This window comes from Paroedura picta, chromosome 1 (genome assembly GCF_049243985.1).
Source record: "Paroedura picta isolate Pp20150507F chromosome 1, Ppicta_v3.0, whole genome shotgun sequence".
NCBI lineage: Eukaryota > Metazoa > Chordata > Lepidosauria > Squamata > Gekkonidae > Paroedura > Paroedura picta.
In genome coordinates, this window is record NC_135369.1 from 182,538,724 (window position 1) to 182,554,451 (window position 15,728).

At 47.7% G+C, this 15,728-nt stretch overlaps 1 protein-coding gene across 2 annotated transcripts in view; it reads right to left on the minus strand.

Moving 5' to 3' along the window:
• Positions 1–3,217: 3,217 nt before the first annotated feature.
• SPRED2 (sprouty related EVH1 domain containing 2) overlaps positions 3,218–15,728 on the minus strand; it is an 82,418-nt gene continuing 69,907 nt past the window's right edge. The window contains exons 5-7 of one of the 2 annotated variants that reach the window (XM_077314806.1): positions 10,659–10,805; positions 5,684–7,041; positions 3,218–5,555 (exon numbers count right to left, since the gene is read on the minus strand). In XM_077314806.1, the coding sequence (XP_077170921.1) occupies positions 6,388–7,041; positions 10,659–10,805 (801 nt within the window). In that variant the 3' untranslated portion in view covers positions 3,218–5,555; positions 5,684–6,387. Of the gene's footprint in view, positions 5,556–5,661; positions 7,042–10,658; positions 10,806–15,728 lie in introns of both variants that reach the window. The other variant, XM_077314814.1, reaches the window with a different exon arrangement.

Below are 15,728 nucleotides of genomic sequence, written 5' to 3' on the forward strand. Positions count from 1 at the left end.
GAAAAGCGGCATATAAGAACCAACTCTTCTTCTTCTTCAGTAATATCAGGGCTGTCTCAGCCTCACCTCCCTCATAGGGTGTCTGTTGTGGGGAGAGGAAAGGGAAGGTGACTGTAAGCCGCTTTGAGACTCCTTTGGGTAGAGAAAAGCGGCATATAAGAACCAACTCTTCTTCCTCTTCTATCAGAAGCTCCACTTGGCCCCACTCACTGTATAAAGAAACACAGGGTGGGTGACAGGAAAGGTGTCAGTGGGGACCATGTTGAAGACCCCTCACCTGAGTTGTTGTACAAGTGAAATTCCCCTGAATGTTTATCTTTCTGCTTGCATGTCGCCGGATCCGTGTTTTTACCTCAGATCTTGTCTTTCCAGAATCCAAAGCCTGAAGTTTGAGACTCGCAAGGTGCGTAAAAACAGAACGGTTTTGATATGATGTATTTGTATTTACATGGTACATTTTTAAAGCAAGAGCTATGACGGATCGTACATATTAGAAACAATAATAAAAAAGTTAAGAACTAAAAATGTACATCATACACTTGTATATATATTCTTTACACAGAGGTAAAAAGGCTTATAAAAATCAATACAACAGAGTTTTAAACTTTTTGTATACATAATGGAAGTTGACTTCAGGCACTTAAATCGGTTAACGGGAGCCACAGCTTGGGAACACATTTTTTATTCGACAACTTAAAAACAAAACACCCACCCAACCAAAGCAACTTTCGGTGAATGGATTGTTACCACAGATACAAAAATAAAATCTGAATAATTATCGTCGGGTAATTTCATGTCAGTATTGAAAAGACTGACCCGGGGGGGGGGGAACCCACGCTCTACGGCCGCAGTGTGGAAATCAATGAGAAATATTTACAAAAACCCCAAACCCTCCTAGTTCCTATCCTTGTGCCCATTTTAGTGCTCCCTTTGCGAGAATACCCCCCCCCCTCTCCCGCACATAAGAATAAAACCTGAAATACAACATGGATCAAAAGCGAAACTGAGGAGGGAAAAAAAAGGGAAGAGCCAGGTGTAGGGCAGGTACGCCAAGGCGTGGCACAGGAGCGAAATAGGGGCACTTGACAGAATCTGTCAGATCTGTCCTGTAGTGTTGTGCTTTGTTAGAGGGGTCCTAAGACCTTACAGCAGGGGTAGTCAAACTGCGGCCCTCCAGATGTCCACGGACTACAATTCCCAAGAGCCCCTGCCAGCGAATGCTGGCAGGGGCTCGTGGGAATTGTAGTCCGTGGACATCTGGAGGGCCGCAGTTTGACTACCCCTGCCTTACAGAGATTTGGAAAAGCGAGACAACTCATTTTAAAAGCACCCGCCCCTCCATGTTGTTCCGTGACTTTTGTTCTTGAAGCTGATTCGATGTTCCCTAGACATCCTTGAGAGATTTGTCATTTGCTTATCAGGCACAAAAATATTTAGTTTATCCCCCCTTGCCGGAAGAGTATTAAGAGCAAGTAAAAAAATAATAAAAATAAAAAAGAGCTCTCCTTATCACAGAGTAGACAGGGTCCATAAAGGCTGTCGAGTCTTTATCCTTATCCTTACCCCCCCCCCCTTCTCAAGGCAGTATTGTTCGGCGTTCTTTTAAAATACAAATGCAAACTATTTCTGGAAAACTGAATCCTGCTCTTGGTATTATAACGTCGCTGGCAAAATCCCAAACCTTGGAATCTTTAAGGGAGATTTTTAGAGCCAACACTGTGGAGAGAGAAGGGAGAAAATGCTTGGAATGTACCAAGTCAGACTGCAACTGGGGAATCGTATTCTCGGATGCTCCAGTACAACCTCCCCCCCCTCAACTCCTTGCATAGTAAGCTAGCATACCAGTCATGTCAAATATCTCCCTGCGGATAGCTTTTTACATGCAGGGAAGTGTGTGAAATAATTTTTTTTTTAAACCTCCCCAAATTTCTCATTTGTAGTGTGAAATGGTACATGCCCAGAATTCCACTTCAATGCATCCTTTCATTCTACGTAAATTGTAGATGAACGTAAATTGTAGAAGCAAACCTCATGGTTTGCTTCCGTTTCTGGGTGGGAGAGTGTTACCACATGGCTCTTTTCCATCCTACAAATATAACTCGAAAACCTGGAAGTCATGTTGGAGGAGAGGCCCCTGCGTCTCCTCCGCACCTCAGAGCTGACTCTCCCAGCAACTGAAGCAAAACTGATGTAAAGATGGATGCCAACCCTTGGCTGGTAACCCTCAGGAGCATGGAGACTTCTCGGAAGTTATTTCCTGTTCGAAGCAGGAAGTGGTTTTCCAGGCTGCTTTCCCCCTCCCACTTTCCTCCTGCTGTTCCACTGAATGAGGGTGGGAGACGGGACAACAGCTGGAGACCCCCCCCCCCACACCATTACCGGTTAATTGGTCACCCTAAAAGCTAGAAAAAACTGCAGGATCATTTCCTCTCACACGTTCTGGGGCGTCACAACAAGAGAAGGGCCTCTGTCAAGGCTCCCCTGCTGCAAAAGTCATGTTGGAAGAGACCTTTCCAAACATTTATTTATTTAGATTTTTATACCACCCATTCCATACGGCTCTGTTTGTTTCCTCACACTGGGTCGTCTCATTCCTTGTCAACACTATACCGGAGGCCTGCTCCTGAAGGTTCCCCAATTTTCAGGAATGGTTGACCAAGTGGTACTTGGGTAGGATGGAGAATCTTCCTTCTGGAAACAAAACACCATCCCAAACACTGTTCCCCATATGACCTTGGGAAGGGCCATACATTTTTCTCTTGTAGACTCAACCCCTACTGCTATGTGCACAACAGAGTTGACCTAATGGCTGGCCAGATCACCAAAGCGGTGTCATAGAGTGTCTGTCTTCTCACATGGTCAAGCTTCATGATCCTTTGAGAAGACCCACCATTGCATATGTTATCCACTGTGATTTTTTTTTAGAAAGGGGAGGGGACTGCAAGGCTCCTAGAAAGAGTGGCTGACCCGAGAAGGAGCAGACTGGTCACTATTTGGCAAAAAAAAAGAAAAAAGAAATCCTTTCCCTTTAAAACTCACATCTAATGTGCAATATGGAGGGTGAGGCGGGGGGGCAGCACATGGGGGGCACGGCATGCGCTCCCTGGCAATCAACTGCGGACAGGTGCTATGGCAGGAACAGCAGTGCCAGGTCACATGAGCTGATGCCGAATGTTCCGATTGTACTATGCTATATTATAGCTAAACGGCTCTGGCATTATTCCTTTGAATAAAAATTATCATTATCATTATTATTTTTTTTGCTATTCCACACCATATATTAGAAAAATATTATTTCCCCACAGCTAATTTACAAGCCTTGTACACAAAACATGGCTTTGAAGAAACACAACACCCCCCCAAAAGTATTTAGAAAGTAAAATAAAAAGCAATCCGGTTTGCACTTTTAAAAAAAAAACCCTAGTGTACGTATTTCGCCACACACACCAGAACCATATGGATAGAGGATCCTGCAAAGCATTTGTGCCCAATGGATAATTCGGTTACCTTGAAGGGAAATGACTTCTAGAGTTCTTGTCTGTCATCCAGGGCGGATTCCGAGCATCTGATTTCTTGGAGCTAGGGTGACTAGGCATCTCGGATTTACATGGGTCCAATCCCAAGCAGGTGACCATGGCCTGTTTTGGCCCTAGGCGGCCGGTAGTGCAATCCTATTTAGAATTACACCAGTCTTGGCTCACTGAAATTGATGAGCTAAGACCAGTGCGATTCTTCATAGCATTTCTGCTGTTGATGAATCCCTGAATCATAGAGTTGGATGGGACCCTCCAGGGTCATCTGGTCAGCCCCCAGCAGAATGCAGGAAAGTCAGAACTAAACATTTCAAAATTCAGAACCAAACATTTCCCCTGTCGTTCACACGGAGAGAGCAGCAGCAAGTCTGGCCCCATAACAACAAACATCTTCTGCTGCTACAGCAGTTTCCTTTGGCCCTGGATGAATTTTGACGCACTTGTATCTGTCCACTGCAACATTCCGTAGAAATGCAGGAAAGCTCATTTCTAGATGACTGGATCCAAATCCAGCAATGTCTTGTGACCAACAGTATTTTCAGACGATGCGCCTTCTGAGAGTCAAGGGCCTCCAAAGCTTACCCCCAGAAAACCTCGTTGGACTCTCAGGTGCTGCTAAACTCGAATTCAGCTCTTTGACTGCAGAGCAACACAGCTGCCCTCTGAAACCCACTTGTGGATGTGACTCCAGAGGGAATTTGGGTGCATTCATGGTGGAAGCACATCTGCTTTGCAGGCCCAAAGGCTTGGAGAACAGAAGGGGGAAACCGTATCCCAAGACCTTTGCAAAATAGGCACAGTATCGATTCCTTATCTAAACTAGCGGTCCCCAACCTTTCTCAGGTCAGGGACCGCCTCCGGAGTGAGGGAAGAGCCGACGGCCCGGGTGCTGCGAAAACGTGCACGCGCAATTGCCGCGCATGCATGTTTTCGCCACCAGGTGGCGCTAACGCGCGCGCGCGGCAACTGCGCATGCACGTTTTCGCCACTAGGGGTGGCTTTAGGATGCTTAGGGCTAATCCTGCGTTGAGCAGGGGGTTGGACTAGATGGCCCGTATGGCCCCTTCCAACTCTATGATTCTATGATTCTATGCGCGGCAACAGCGTGCATGCGCGTTTGCGTCACCGCCATGCCGGTGGCTGCGCCTGCCTCTTCCCTTCCTTCTTGCTGCCGGCGGGGGAAGGCAAGCGTGGCTGGCGGCGGCCCGGTACCGTGGTCTTTGCGGCCTGCCACCGGGCCACGGACCGGGGATGGATGACCCCTGATCTAAATCACCCCAAAATCTGCATCACCCACATTTGCTGAGTTCCTACCATGCTAAGGTGGTTTCCAAAGCTATTTTCATTGATCTCAACAATTCTGGTAAGTACTACGTTTGATCTTAACCAACAGGCCATGACGCAATTCTTCAGGGTAAGACAAACATTCCAGAGGATGCCCTCTCGGAACTCTGGATAAACAAGGCTATACCGTATATATAAAACAGTTATTTAAAATGCGTCTCAACAATGAATGGATAATTCTCATGCAGGTATACGTTCCCTGTATATAAAAATTAGATTTTTATTTTGTTATTCGCGTTTGCAAACAAGATTATCTACTTTAATGATTCTTTGCATACTTTTTTATTTTGGGGGGAGGGAAATCTAGATCTCTGGGGGCGTCTATGCACCCTGCAGTCCTCCGAAAGGTTTGGCTGGATCGTGGCCAATGGATGTACAGGAAGAACTGCAATCGTACAAGAGGATCGCCTGCCCCTTCAGGAGCATTCTGTCACGATCTGAGGTATCTCACGCTATGGGATACACCCCAAGTGTAGTGTGTGGGTGTTAATTTCCTAACCCGTAAAGCAGGGGCGGCCCTCCAGATGTCCATGGACTACAATTCCCATGAGCCCCTGCCAGCATTTGCTCCATGGAGGGCCGCAGTTTGACCACCCCTGCCGTAAAGTCACCCATTATTTCCATATTGACACACCTCAGGGTAAAGGGCATTTTTACTGTAGAGCAGGAGTAGTCAACCTGTGGTCCTCCAGATGTCCATGGCCTACAATTCCCATGAGCCCCTGCCAGAGGGGCTCATGGGAATTGTAGGCCATGGACATCTGGAGGACCACAGGTTGACTACCCCTGCTGTAGAGAATGTCAGCACTAAAGCTTTATTTAAGGCATGGGAGGGGGGGGGGAGAGAAGGAACGACACTTAACATTTCCCTTCCGTCTGAAAAATTGCTCTGAAATGAAGAGTTCCCACTCCCAAACATACTAAGGCTCATGTCACTTGAAATTCTGGGAAGCCACTGAAAAGTGACGGTCGAGAGAAACGACAACGGACCCTTCAAAGAAGGAAACCACCGCTGGTGCAAATTGTTTCGCTTAAGATTGTCAGCAATACTGTGTTCGAACAGGCTTCCTGCTCTCACCACGGCAAGCGCTTGGCTGCAAGTCGAACGAGCGCGGGAGAGGGCTTGATCTCTCCATTCGCGTGACACTTGCAACAAGCTCGCCATGGACAGAGACCAACCCTGAGACGCTTGGAAGGCCGTCACGTTCAACCGCTCGTGTTTCTGTAACCTTTCAGGGTGGGAGGAGGGGAGGAGAAGGTATAAAACACGTACAGGACAGTCCGCTCTGCGACAGATTAATCATACCTATGCTGCACATTAGTCCGTTAGACCTCGGTGAGCAAATCGATGCATAGCAGCCAAGTGGGAGAGGGGGGAGAAAGAGCGAGCCAAACTGGGCTTCTGGATTCCGTCGGGCTGCGTCCAGATGGGATGCTCCAGACCCAGGTGCTCCTCCGTTCAAAGGAAGGGAAACGAAGATGCAAAGTACTTCACAGGCTCGGAGCGCCGTCAGCCAGCTGCCTTGTGTTTCCCTCCACAGCACCTGCACAGGACCCCACAGTGGTAGCACGCCCGCAACGGTGGGTAACAGCACATACAGGGGGCGATCAAGGACAAGGCGATCAGGGCCAACCACCGGAGGCAAAACTTGTCATCATTGGTATCACAAGAACAAGGGTCCGTATAGTCTCCTTCGGGGTCGGACATACAGTGATATAGCATGCTGTCTGCGCACCACATACAGCTGACTCGGCGGATGCAGCTTCTCACTCGGTCCGGTGCGTCCTGGCACTGACCCCGCCGGTTCTCGTCATGATTGAACATGTCCCTGCAGTAGACGCACCGTGACCTCTCCCCGTCTTCCTTCCACCGCCCTTGTTTGCACCGGGTGGGCTGAGTCTTTATCACGGCACCCTTGAAATCGTCCCCCAGGTCAAAGTCCGAGTGGCCCACGTACGGGTAAGTGTAGTCGTGCTTGGGGGCCTCACTTTTGGCAAAGCGAACGTACGAGTCCCCATCATCCGGATCGATGTACTTCCCCCGCATAGGGGTGTGGCGGTAGTCCTCGTAACCCGTCACCCAGATCTTTTCCCGTGGGTTGATCCGCACGATCTCTTCATCATCGTCCGGGAAGCTGACTTGCCGATACGATCTTGGAAGTGACTGTCAAAGGAGAATTGTTTGTGTATTTATTCACCTGTTAAATTTATTTATTTATTTATTACATTTATATCCTGCCACTCCCAGTTTCTGGCTCATGGTGGGTAAAAAGGTAAAGGTAAAGGTATCCCCTGTGCAAGCACCGACTCATGTCTGATGCCCTCTAGCGCAGGGGTCTTCAACCCCCGGTCCGCGGCCCGGTACCAGGCCGCTAAGGCCATGGTACCAGGCTGCCGCAGCGAAGGGGAGGAAGAGGCAGGAGCGTCCGCTGGCACGCCAGCGACGCAAACGCGCACACGCGAAGCCACCGCGCATGCATGTTTGCACTCCCTGCTGGCGAAAATGCACACGTGCGGCTGTTCTGCGCATGCGCGTTAGCGCCACCTAGTGGCGAAAACCCGCATGTGCGGCAACTGCGCGTGCGCGTTTACGTGCAGCTGCTGTGGCCAGGCCACCGGCTCTCTCCCACCCTCGGAGGCGGTCCCCAACTACAAGAAGATTGGGGACTGTTACTCTAGCGTTTTCATGGCAGACTCAATACGGGGTGGTTTGCCATTCCCTTCTCCAGTCATTACCGTTGGGTACTCATTTTACCAACCTCGGAAGGCTGAGTCAACCTTGAGCCGGCTGCTGGGATCAAACTCCCAGCCTCATGGGCAGAGCTTTCAGACTGCATGTCTGCTGCCTTACCACTCTGCGCCACAAGAAGCTCTATGGTGGGTACCAATTGATAAAACACCATAACAATAACATCCCATTAAAATACCAATAAAACCTTCCTGAAAAAAAATTACTTAAGAACACATGGCGGTAAAAATCTCAGCCTCCCCATACCGGTACACCTGCTCCAGGGGTAGCTAGGGGCTATGTCAACGATGACACATTTTCCATTAATCAGCGCTAGGTTTTAATGTTGTTTAAAATGCAGCTAGTAGCCTTAGGCTAGCCTGATCTCATCAGATATCATAAGCTAAGTAGGGCTGGTGTTACTGAGATGAGAGACTGTGATGAAAGTCAAGTCTACAGTCACCATGCAGAGGCAGGCAGTGGAAAACCCCCTCTGAAGAAGTCTTGTTTTGAAAACCCTACAGGGCTGCCATTAGTCATCTGTGATGTGACAGCCCTTTCCACCACTATAGCGGCCTGAACACAGTCTTTAAAACAGGTTGCCAGATTTCTGACTTTAGGAGAGAGCAAGTTTTCGTATGGCTTTCCCACTGATCCAAAACTGGAGAAAACCACCAGAAAAACCACCCAGGAAAACAGCCAGGAAAACATAGGAAATGCTGCTTGGTTGCAAAAAACAGTGTTTCACCCCCCTACCCCTCCACCACACACATAATGGGAAAAAAAAACACTATATCATATTTTCTTCCTGAATAAGTGCAATTACCCGAGTAAGTAAAGACCACACACATCCTCCAATATACCAGTTAATACAATTCTATAGCCTGAATGAAGTGATTCCATTTGTGTCAAAGGACAGGCAAGTAAGTAATGTGCATTTGCTCCATTTCTCTCAGCCTTTCCATATTTTCTCCACAGCTTCAAAACTTCCAGAAAACTGACATCTGTATCCAAATATCACAAATATACATAAATCAGTGGTTCTCAACCTGGGGGTCGGGAGCCCTTTGGGGGTCGAACGACCCTTTCATAGTGGTCGTGGCAGGGTGAACAGCTTGGCCGGGAAGGGGGGGCGCCGCCACTGCTGACACTCCTCCTGCAGGCACCCGCCAATTTATATACAGTTTATAACCAATTCATATACAATCACGAACAATGGATCTTCACGCCATTGGTCAGTTTCGGTTTAAATTTCTGTGAAAGAACCTTTGCATCGTTTCACGGCTGGGGGTCACCACAACATGAAGAACTGTATCAAAGGGTCACGGCATTAGGAAGGTTGGGAACCACTGACATAATCGAAAGGATGGTTTATTCATTCAAATGGATTCCCCTGTTTTAAAAATACAATAAATATAATGAGGAGCCAAGATCGCTGTCCTACATGCAGCCGAACGTTCATGTAACACAGAAAAAGGGTCAAAACTACATGTGACAGCAAAGCCCTCTCGGGTACAACTGCTGGTGGCTGCAGCCATTTTAGAGGGGTTTAGAAACACTGAGAGGGCCTGATCCTAAACGGGCTGAGAGGCTGCTTTCCCCTTTTGTGCCTGCTCAAATGCCAAAATGACTGCAGCCATTTCAACACTTGAAAAGGACATGCTTTTGTGCATGGCAGGAACAGCCTCTCAGCTTTATAAAATCTCTTTTAAAATGGTGGTTTTGTCCTTGAGTCCAACCCATAAAAGCCATCATGTCTCATTTGGCCCTACAAGTGGATGAAAAGTGGGATCATACACACGATCCACATTCACGTGAATGGGTCACATGATCCTTTCACATGATCCTTTCCAGCTGTACCCAAGAATGTCACATGATCCTTTCCAGCTGTATCCAAGAAAACTGCAATGGAGCAAAGCCAGTGATGTGAGGTAGACTAGATGAAGATGCTTGTGATTGTAACAACTGGGGGTGGGATTATGGAAAACGGGCAGCAGGCACATGAGCACACGCAAAGCAGCCTTATACTGGGTCATCAGGGTCAGTATTGTCCATGCAGGCTAGCAGTTGGCCGGCCAAGGTCTCAAGTGGAGGTCTTTCACCTTGCCTCCTACTTGCCCCTTTCAATTGGAGATGCCGGGTCCTGAACCTTGGATCTTCTGCATGCTAAGCAGATGCTTCATTACACCCCCTGCCAAGTCTTCCCAAAGCTCCCTGAAGACCAGCCAGGCAATCTTACGGAAGATCACAACAGTGAAGAAATCTCAGAATTGGTTCCTACCATTTCCTATAGAACTGCATTTGTAGAGAGTCCTTTAAGGCAGTGGTCCCCAACCCCCGGTCCGTGGAGCAGTCGGTACCAGGCCGCGGCTCTTCCTCGTCCTCCTCCTCAGCTGCTGCCCTGGGGGCTGCCCTGCCACTCTGCTGCCGGCTCACCTTTGGTGCTCTCCAGCAGCCGTTATGGCTGGGGCTCCCCCTCAGCATGGCAGTGCACAGCTGCTGCTGGCAACACCCCCCCCCCCCAGTGGGTGACGGGAAATCAGGGGTGCCAGCGGGAAAGCAAGTGGAGCAGGGGCTCAGGCGGCGGCGGTGTCCTTCGGGCCTCAGTAAAACTGTCAAGCATTGACCGGTCCCCGGTGATAAAAAGGTTGGGGACCACTGCTTTAAGGGCCGTATAAACTGAAGGAAGTCCGAACTCCTTATTTGGAGCTTGTAAACGGAGAACAAAAGAGCCTCTTGTGGCGCAGAGTGGTAAGGCAGCGATATGCTGTCTGAAGCTGTCTGCCCATGAGGTTGGGAGTTCAATCCCAGCAGCCGGCTCAAGGTTGACTCAGCCTTCCATCCTTCCGAGGTCGGTAAAATGAGTACCCAGCTTGCTGGGGGGTAAACGGTAATGACTGGGGAAGGCACTGGCAAACCACCCCGTATTGAGTCTGCCATGAAAACGCTAGAGGGCGTCACCCCAAGGGTCAGACATGACTCGGTGCTTGCACAGGGGATACCTTTACCTTTAAACGGAGAACTGTTTTGGATCAACAGAGGAAAGGACTCACTTGTTCTAAATGATAGTGGTCAGAGCTAAGCTGGTCATGGAGATGTCCCAGGGTGCAAATTCGGTGATGCTCGCAGGACGGAAGAGATGCTAGTGTTCCCAAAGGCTCCCTCTTCTGAGAAGAATTAGAAGAGCTGTCTGTAGCGTTCTGTTGGTGACATGAATGGGGGGGGGGGAGGGAGAGAGAGAGAGAGAGAGAGAGAGAGAGAGAGAGAGAGAGAGAGAGAGAGAGAGAGAGAGAGAGAGAGAGAGAGAGAGAGGGGAATGGTGAGTAAAAGAGAGCTTGATTTTGGTGGACTCCAGACACAGTCACGCACACTGCCTGAGAAGCACCCAAGAGGGGTTGTGTGTAACCCACAGAACAACAACAAGATCAGAGTCCAATAGCAACTTTATGGCCAACAAGGATTTATTCAAGGCATGAGCTTTTGAGTGCAAGTTTGAGGAAGAGTGCTGGCACTCGAAAGCTCACGCCCTGAATAAATCTTTGTTGGTCTTAAAGGTGCTACTGGACCCTGATTTTATTGTGCTACTTCAGACCAACCCGGCTACCCATTCGAATCCACAGAACAACGCTACAACTCAGCCAATCCTGCAGCAGCTTTATGGCAAATGGCATTTGTAATTCTAGGTTTGTGAACAAAAGTGGGCTCAAATCTCAGCAACTAGTCATTGTCTAAAACAAGGAATAGTTGGGCATTTTTAGCCCCTCTACCATTTCTGTCTTAGCCTAATAACTGCCACCAAGTTAGGCCAGTCGTGAAGAAATACAGCCATTGCCTAGCTTTCGGTTTCCTGGTAGACTCACTGTTTTTTTTCAATTTCGGATTGAAGCCTGAAAAGTTTGCCTCATCCCCAAATGCGTTTGGCACAGAAGCCTTCCTATCCATTTGCCTTTCCCAGAACTGGAGGGAGAGTTCCTAGGTCACGCAACACGTGTGACCCACAGGAAATTGCATGAGGCGTGGGTCACACTTGGCTGCTCGGCTGAAAACTTGTCTCGGGGTCACCCGATCCATATACGACCCCTCCAAACAAAGGTCTGATACTGATGAAGGCGAATTTCTACCCCTGGCTGGTTTTGAAACTGGCAAAGAAGAAGCCCTGCTTCAATCGAGCACCTGCACACACATCTTAAAACATGGAAGCAGAAATACAGGGATGTGTATCCATACTGACATTATGAGAAGCCTGATCTGAACCAGTATTCATCCAGTGGTGTAGTTTAAGAGTAGGCAAATATTCCCCCTCCATCTCCCCCCCCCCAAAAAAAAAGCAGTTAGATATTGAATAGTAAGACATGATCCCAAGCAGCCCAATGGAGAAGCTATGCACTCCATCTTTCCACTCATCTACAGTGGCACAGAATTCAGCTTGAGTGGTTCAGATTATGATTCCTACTGACTGGGTATCAGAATTCCCAGGTTTTCTGCCGTGATTTTAATCTGTTTCAATGATTTGATCCTGTTGAGCTGTTGCTTTGACCTGTCTTGCCCGGATATAACACAGATGCTTTGGTTTGACACCCCAAGGTTGTTTCCTGCCACTATTTTTTATGCCTCCCTATCCTCCTTCCACATTCCTACCCCTCCCTTTTGTTATTATCCCATAATTCCCAGACCTGTTGTTCCAGATGGCCAAATGGCTATCTCTATGTTTTGACTCCTTTGAACTGTGCCTGGTTCGAATTACCAGGGGAAGGGGAGAGAACCCCTATATTGCTTGTTCCATGCTTTGTACCTCATTCCAGACTATGCCTTTGTTGTAGATGCTTTCATTTTTTAAAATAAACTTTCATTCTATGAGGTTACGTATTTATAAATTGAACTTTCTTACACGGGGAAAGGGATGCAAAACCAAGCAACTCTCTCTTTCACATATCAGACCAATGATTTTCCTTACATTGCAGTGGGCTCAACATGGTCCCTAAATATGCATTCAGAAGGTTTCTTAAGAGAAACTTATCTCTGACAAGGAAGGTTGTGGGTCACCATGTTACCCTCACTCTTCCATGTAAATCAACTGGATGCAGGTCCTACAGGCGGACATACCTTACAGACAACCAAGTTGCACTAGAATCAGTGGGTGTACAAATGGCAAGATTCCACCCTGCCTGTCATGCTGGGCAAACTTCTATCTCCCAGCAACTTGGTTCGATTAGTGAAAGGTCCCCAAAAGCATGGACTCTTCCCACGCCATCCTCTTCTGAGAAGTCATTCCTGACCCCGGGAAAACTTATTTTCAGGGCAGTGGGATCTTTTTAGACCTTGGAAGAGAAGCAGGGTTGACCCATGTTAATTCTCAGATGAAAGCCCACCAAGAAAGTCCACAGCTCCTACCCCAAAGCAGGGAATAGCAAAGCTCTTCTGAATGTCTCCTGTTTATAGAGTCACAATTGTGACTTGATGACATTTTCCATCTAACAGGTCAGGAAGCTGAAGTGTTAACACAGAAGGGGACAAAATCATCCCGCCTTCCCTTTTACGCTGGTAAAAACAAGAGAGAGCAATTTCATTCCTTTCCACTGACCCATATGACTATTGGTTCCATGTAGATCCCATAATCATGGAAAGCAGTTTTCCCAGGCTCAGAAGTGACTGGAAGTGGAAAGATTCATGGTCTTTGCACATGTGGATTGCTGGATCACAACCTGGGGTGACCCACTGTCTTGGTTCTTGTGGCTCTAACATAATGTAGTCTTTCCTGGGTGATTTCATAAATATCATGTATCAGCTTTATTGACTATGCTAGACACCAAATTGAGAGGAGGAGCAAACATCTCAGAAGACAGAGATAGAGTTCAACAAGATCTGAAAACATTGGACAAGCAGGCAAATGAGAACAAGATGCAACTCAATAAGGAGAAGTGCAGAGTTCCACATCTGGGTCACAAAAATGGGAAGCATGCTTACTAGATGGGAAATACACTTCTGGGTAGCAGCGTGCGTGAACGAGATCTTGGGGTACTTGTGGACTGTGAGCTAAATATGAGCAGACAGTGTGATGCAGTGGTAAAGAAGGCAAAATATTTTTCTGTAGGTTCTTTTTTTGAAGTGATGATGATGATGTGGGAGGGATGAATATGGGGGCGAGGACATCTTCTGGGACCTCCCCACGCTGTGTTCTCCTTGGGTGGGATCAACATCATTCATCTTGAAGAACGTTTTCCAGGACCCTCCACCCAAAGGCTGCTTGTGATGCGCTGTAGGCAGGTTGCTACTTGACATATTTCTTCCACAGTTTGACAAGACTGCATTGGTGGCAGCACTTCTCATTGAGTGAGCTGTAATTTATGTTGGAGCCTTCAGCTTCTGGCATTTATATGCCTCTACTATACAGCCTCTTGTGGCACAGAGTGTTAAGGCAGCCGTCTGAAAGCTTTGCCCATGAGGCTGGGAGTTCAATCCCAGCAGCCGGCTCAAGGTTGACTCAGCCTTCCATCCTTCCGAGGTCGATAAAATGAGTACCCAGCTTGCTGCTGGGGGGTAAACGGTCATGACTGGGGAAGGCACTGGCAAACCACCCCGTACTGAGTCTGCCATGAAAACGCTAGAGGGCATCACCCCAAGGGTCAGACATGACTCAATGCTTGCACAGGGGATACCTTTACCTTTACCTTTACTATACAGCCTTTCAGGCACTTACTAAATGCCGATGTCAACATCTTTGTCCCTTCGTTTGGCTGCGCAATTGCTATGAACACTGATTCCGTTTTCCTGAGAGACTCATGAATAACTTGATTCCTCTGTGGACATCCAGCGAGAGCCAGGATCGTTCTTTGTCATTCTTTGGGTTTTTGAAGAATGTCAGTAATACAGTCTCTAGTTCCCTATGAAATTGGATGAAACGTTGGATCTGACCACAGAACCACCTTCTCCTTGTGCACCACACATAGTTCTCCCCTTATTGACAATGCTGCTAGTTCTGATGCTCTTCGAGCCGAAGTGACTGCAGCTAAGAATAATACCTTCATCCTAAGCTACTTCAAAGTGACGTGAACAGTATTCAAATTCCAAGATGGGAACCTATGTTTAGTTGGAACTAAGGTGGACACTACTCCTTGTAAAAATCTTATTAGTGTCTCGTCAGTGGCTTTCCTTGAAATTATGGTAGTACCGATGACAGTGCTGCTACCTGTCTTCTTAACATAGTCTCAACTTCTGTCTCACCCAATCTTGCAGGAAGTCCAGTACTTCTTTGATTTTTGGTGATAGATAATCCACCATTTCCCTCCTGCACCAGTGTATGAACACCTTCCATTGTAAATTCTACTTGTCAATTTCTTTCTAGATGAGAGTATCATCTCTAAGACCTCCTCACTATACTCCTGCTCCTTTAAGCTTTGCTGCTTAACCTCCAGTCAGTCTTAGCCAATGTGGATCTTGATGCCACACGGGCCCTTGTGTGAGCAGATCTGGATACACCGGGAATGTCAGCGGCTGTTACGTGGATAATCTTACCAGGTTTGAGAACCATGGCCTTTGTGGCCAACACGGAGCAATGAGAATTACTTCCGCCTTCATCTGCATGTCCTTTTCAGCACCTTTGGAATTATTGGGAGTGGAAGGAAGGCATGTGTTAATACCTTTGGCCACTCCGCTAACAGTGCATCCACTGCTTCCACTTCTGGGTGGTAATACCTTTCTACTTATTTGTTTTCCTTGGATGCAAACAAATCTATTTCCGACATTCCCCATCTTTCTGTCACCCACAGGAAGACTTCTTTAACTGCCATTCTGCTTCTGAGAGTGTGGTGTGGCCTAACCAATCTGCCTTCTTGTTGTCTTTTCCTCTGATATGCTCTGCTCTTATCGAATGCAGATTCTTTTTGCCCGGCTTAGCGCCTGCATTGCTTTCTTGTGTAGTCTTGATGATCTGGAGCCATCTTGCTTGTTCAGATATGCCTTCATAGCTTTACTGTCTGTCCCAATTAGAACATGTTCCTTGGATAATCTGGATTTGAAGTTCACCAGGGCCAGATACACCACTTTCATTTCTAAAACATTTATCAGGAACTTTGTGTTCTCCAACGACGCTCCCCATCCTCAGAGATTTGCATCCAGGAAGCAAC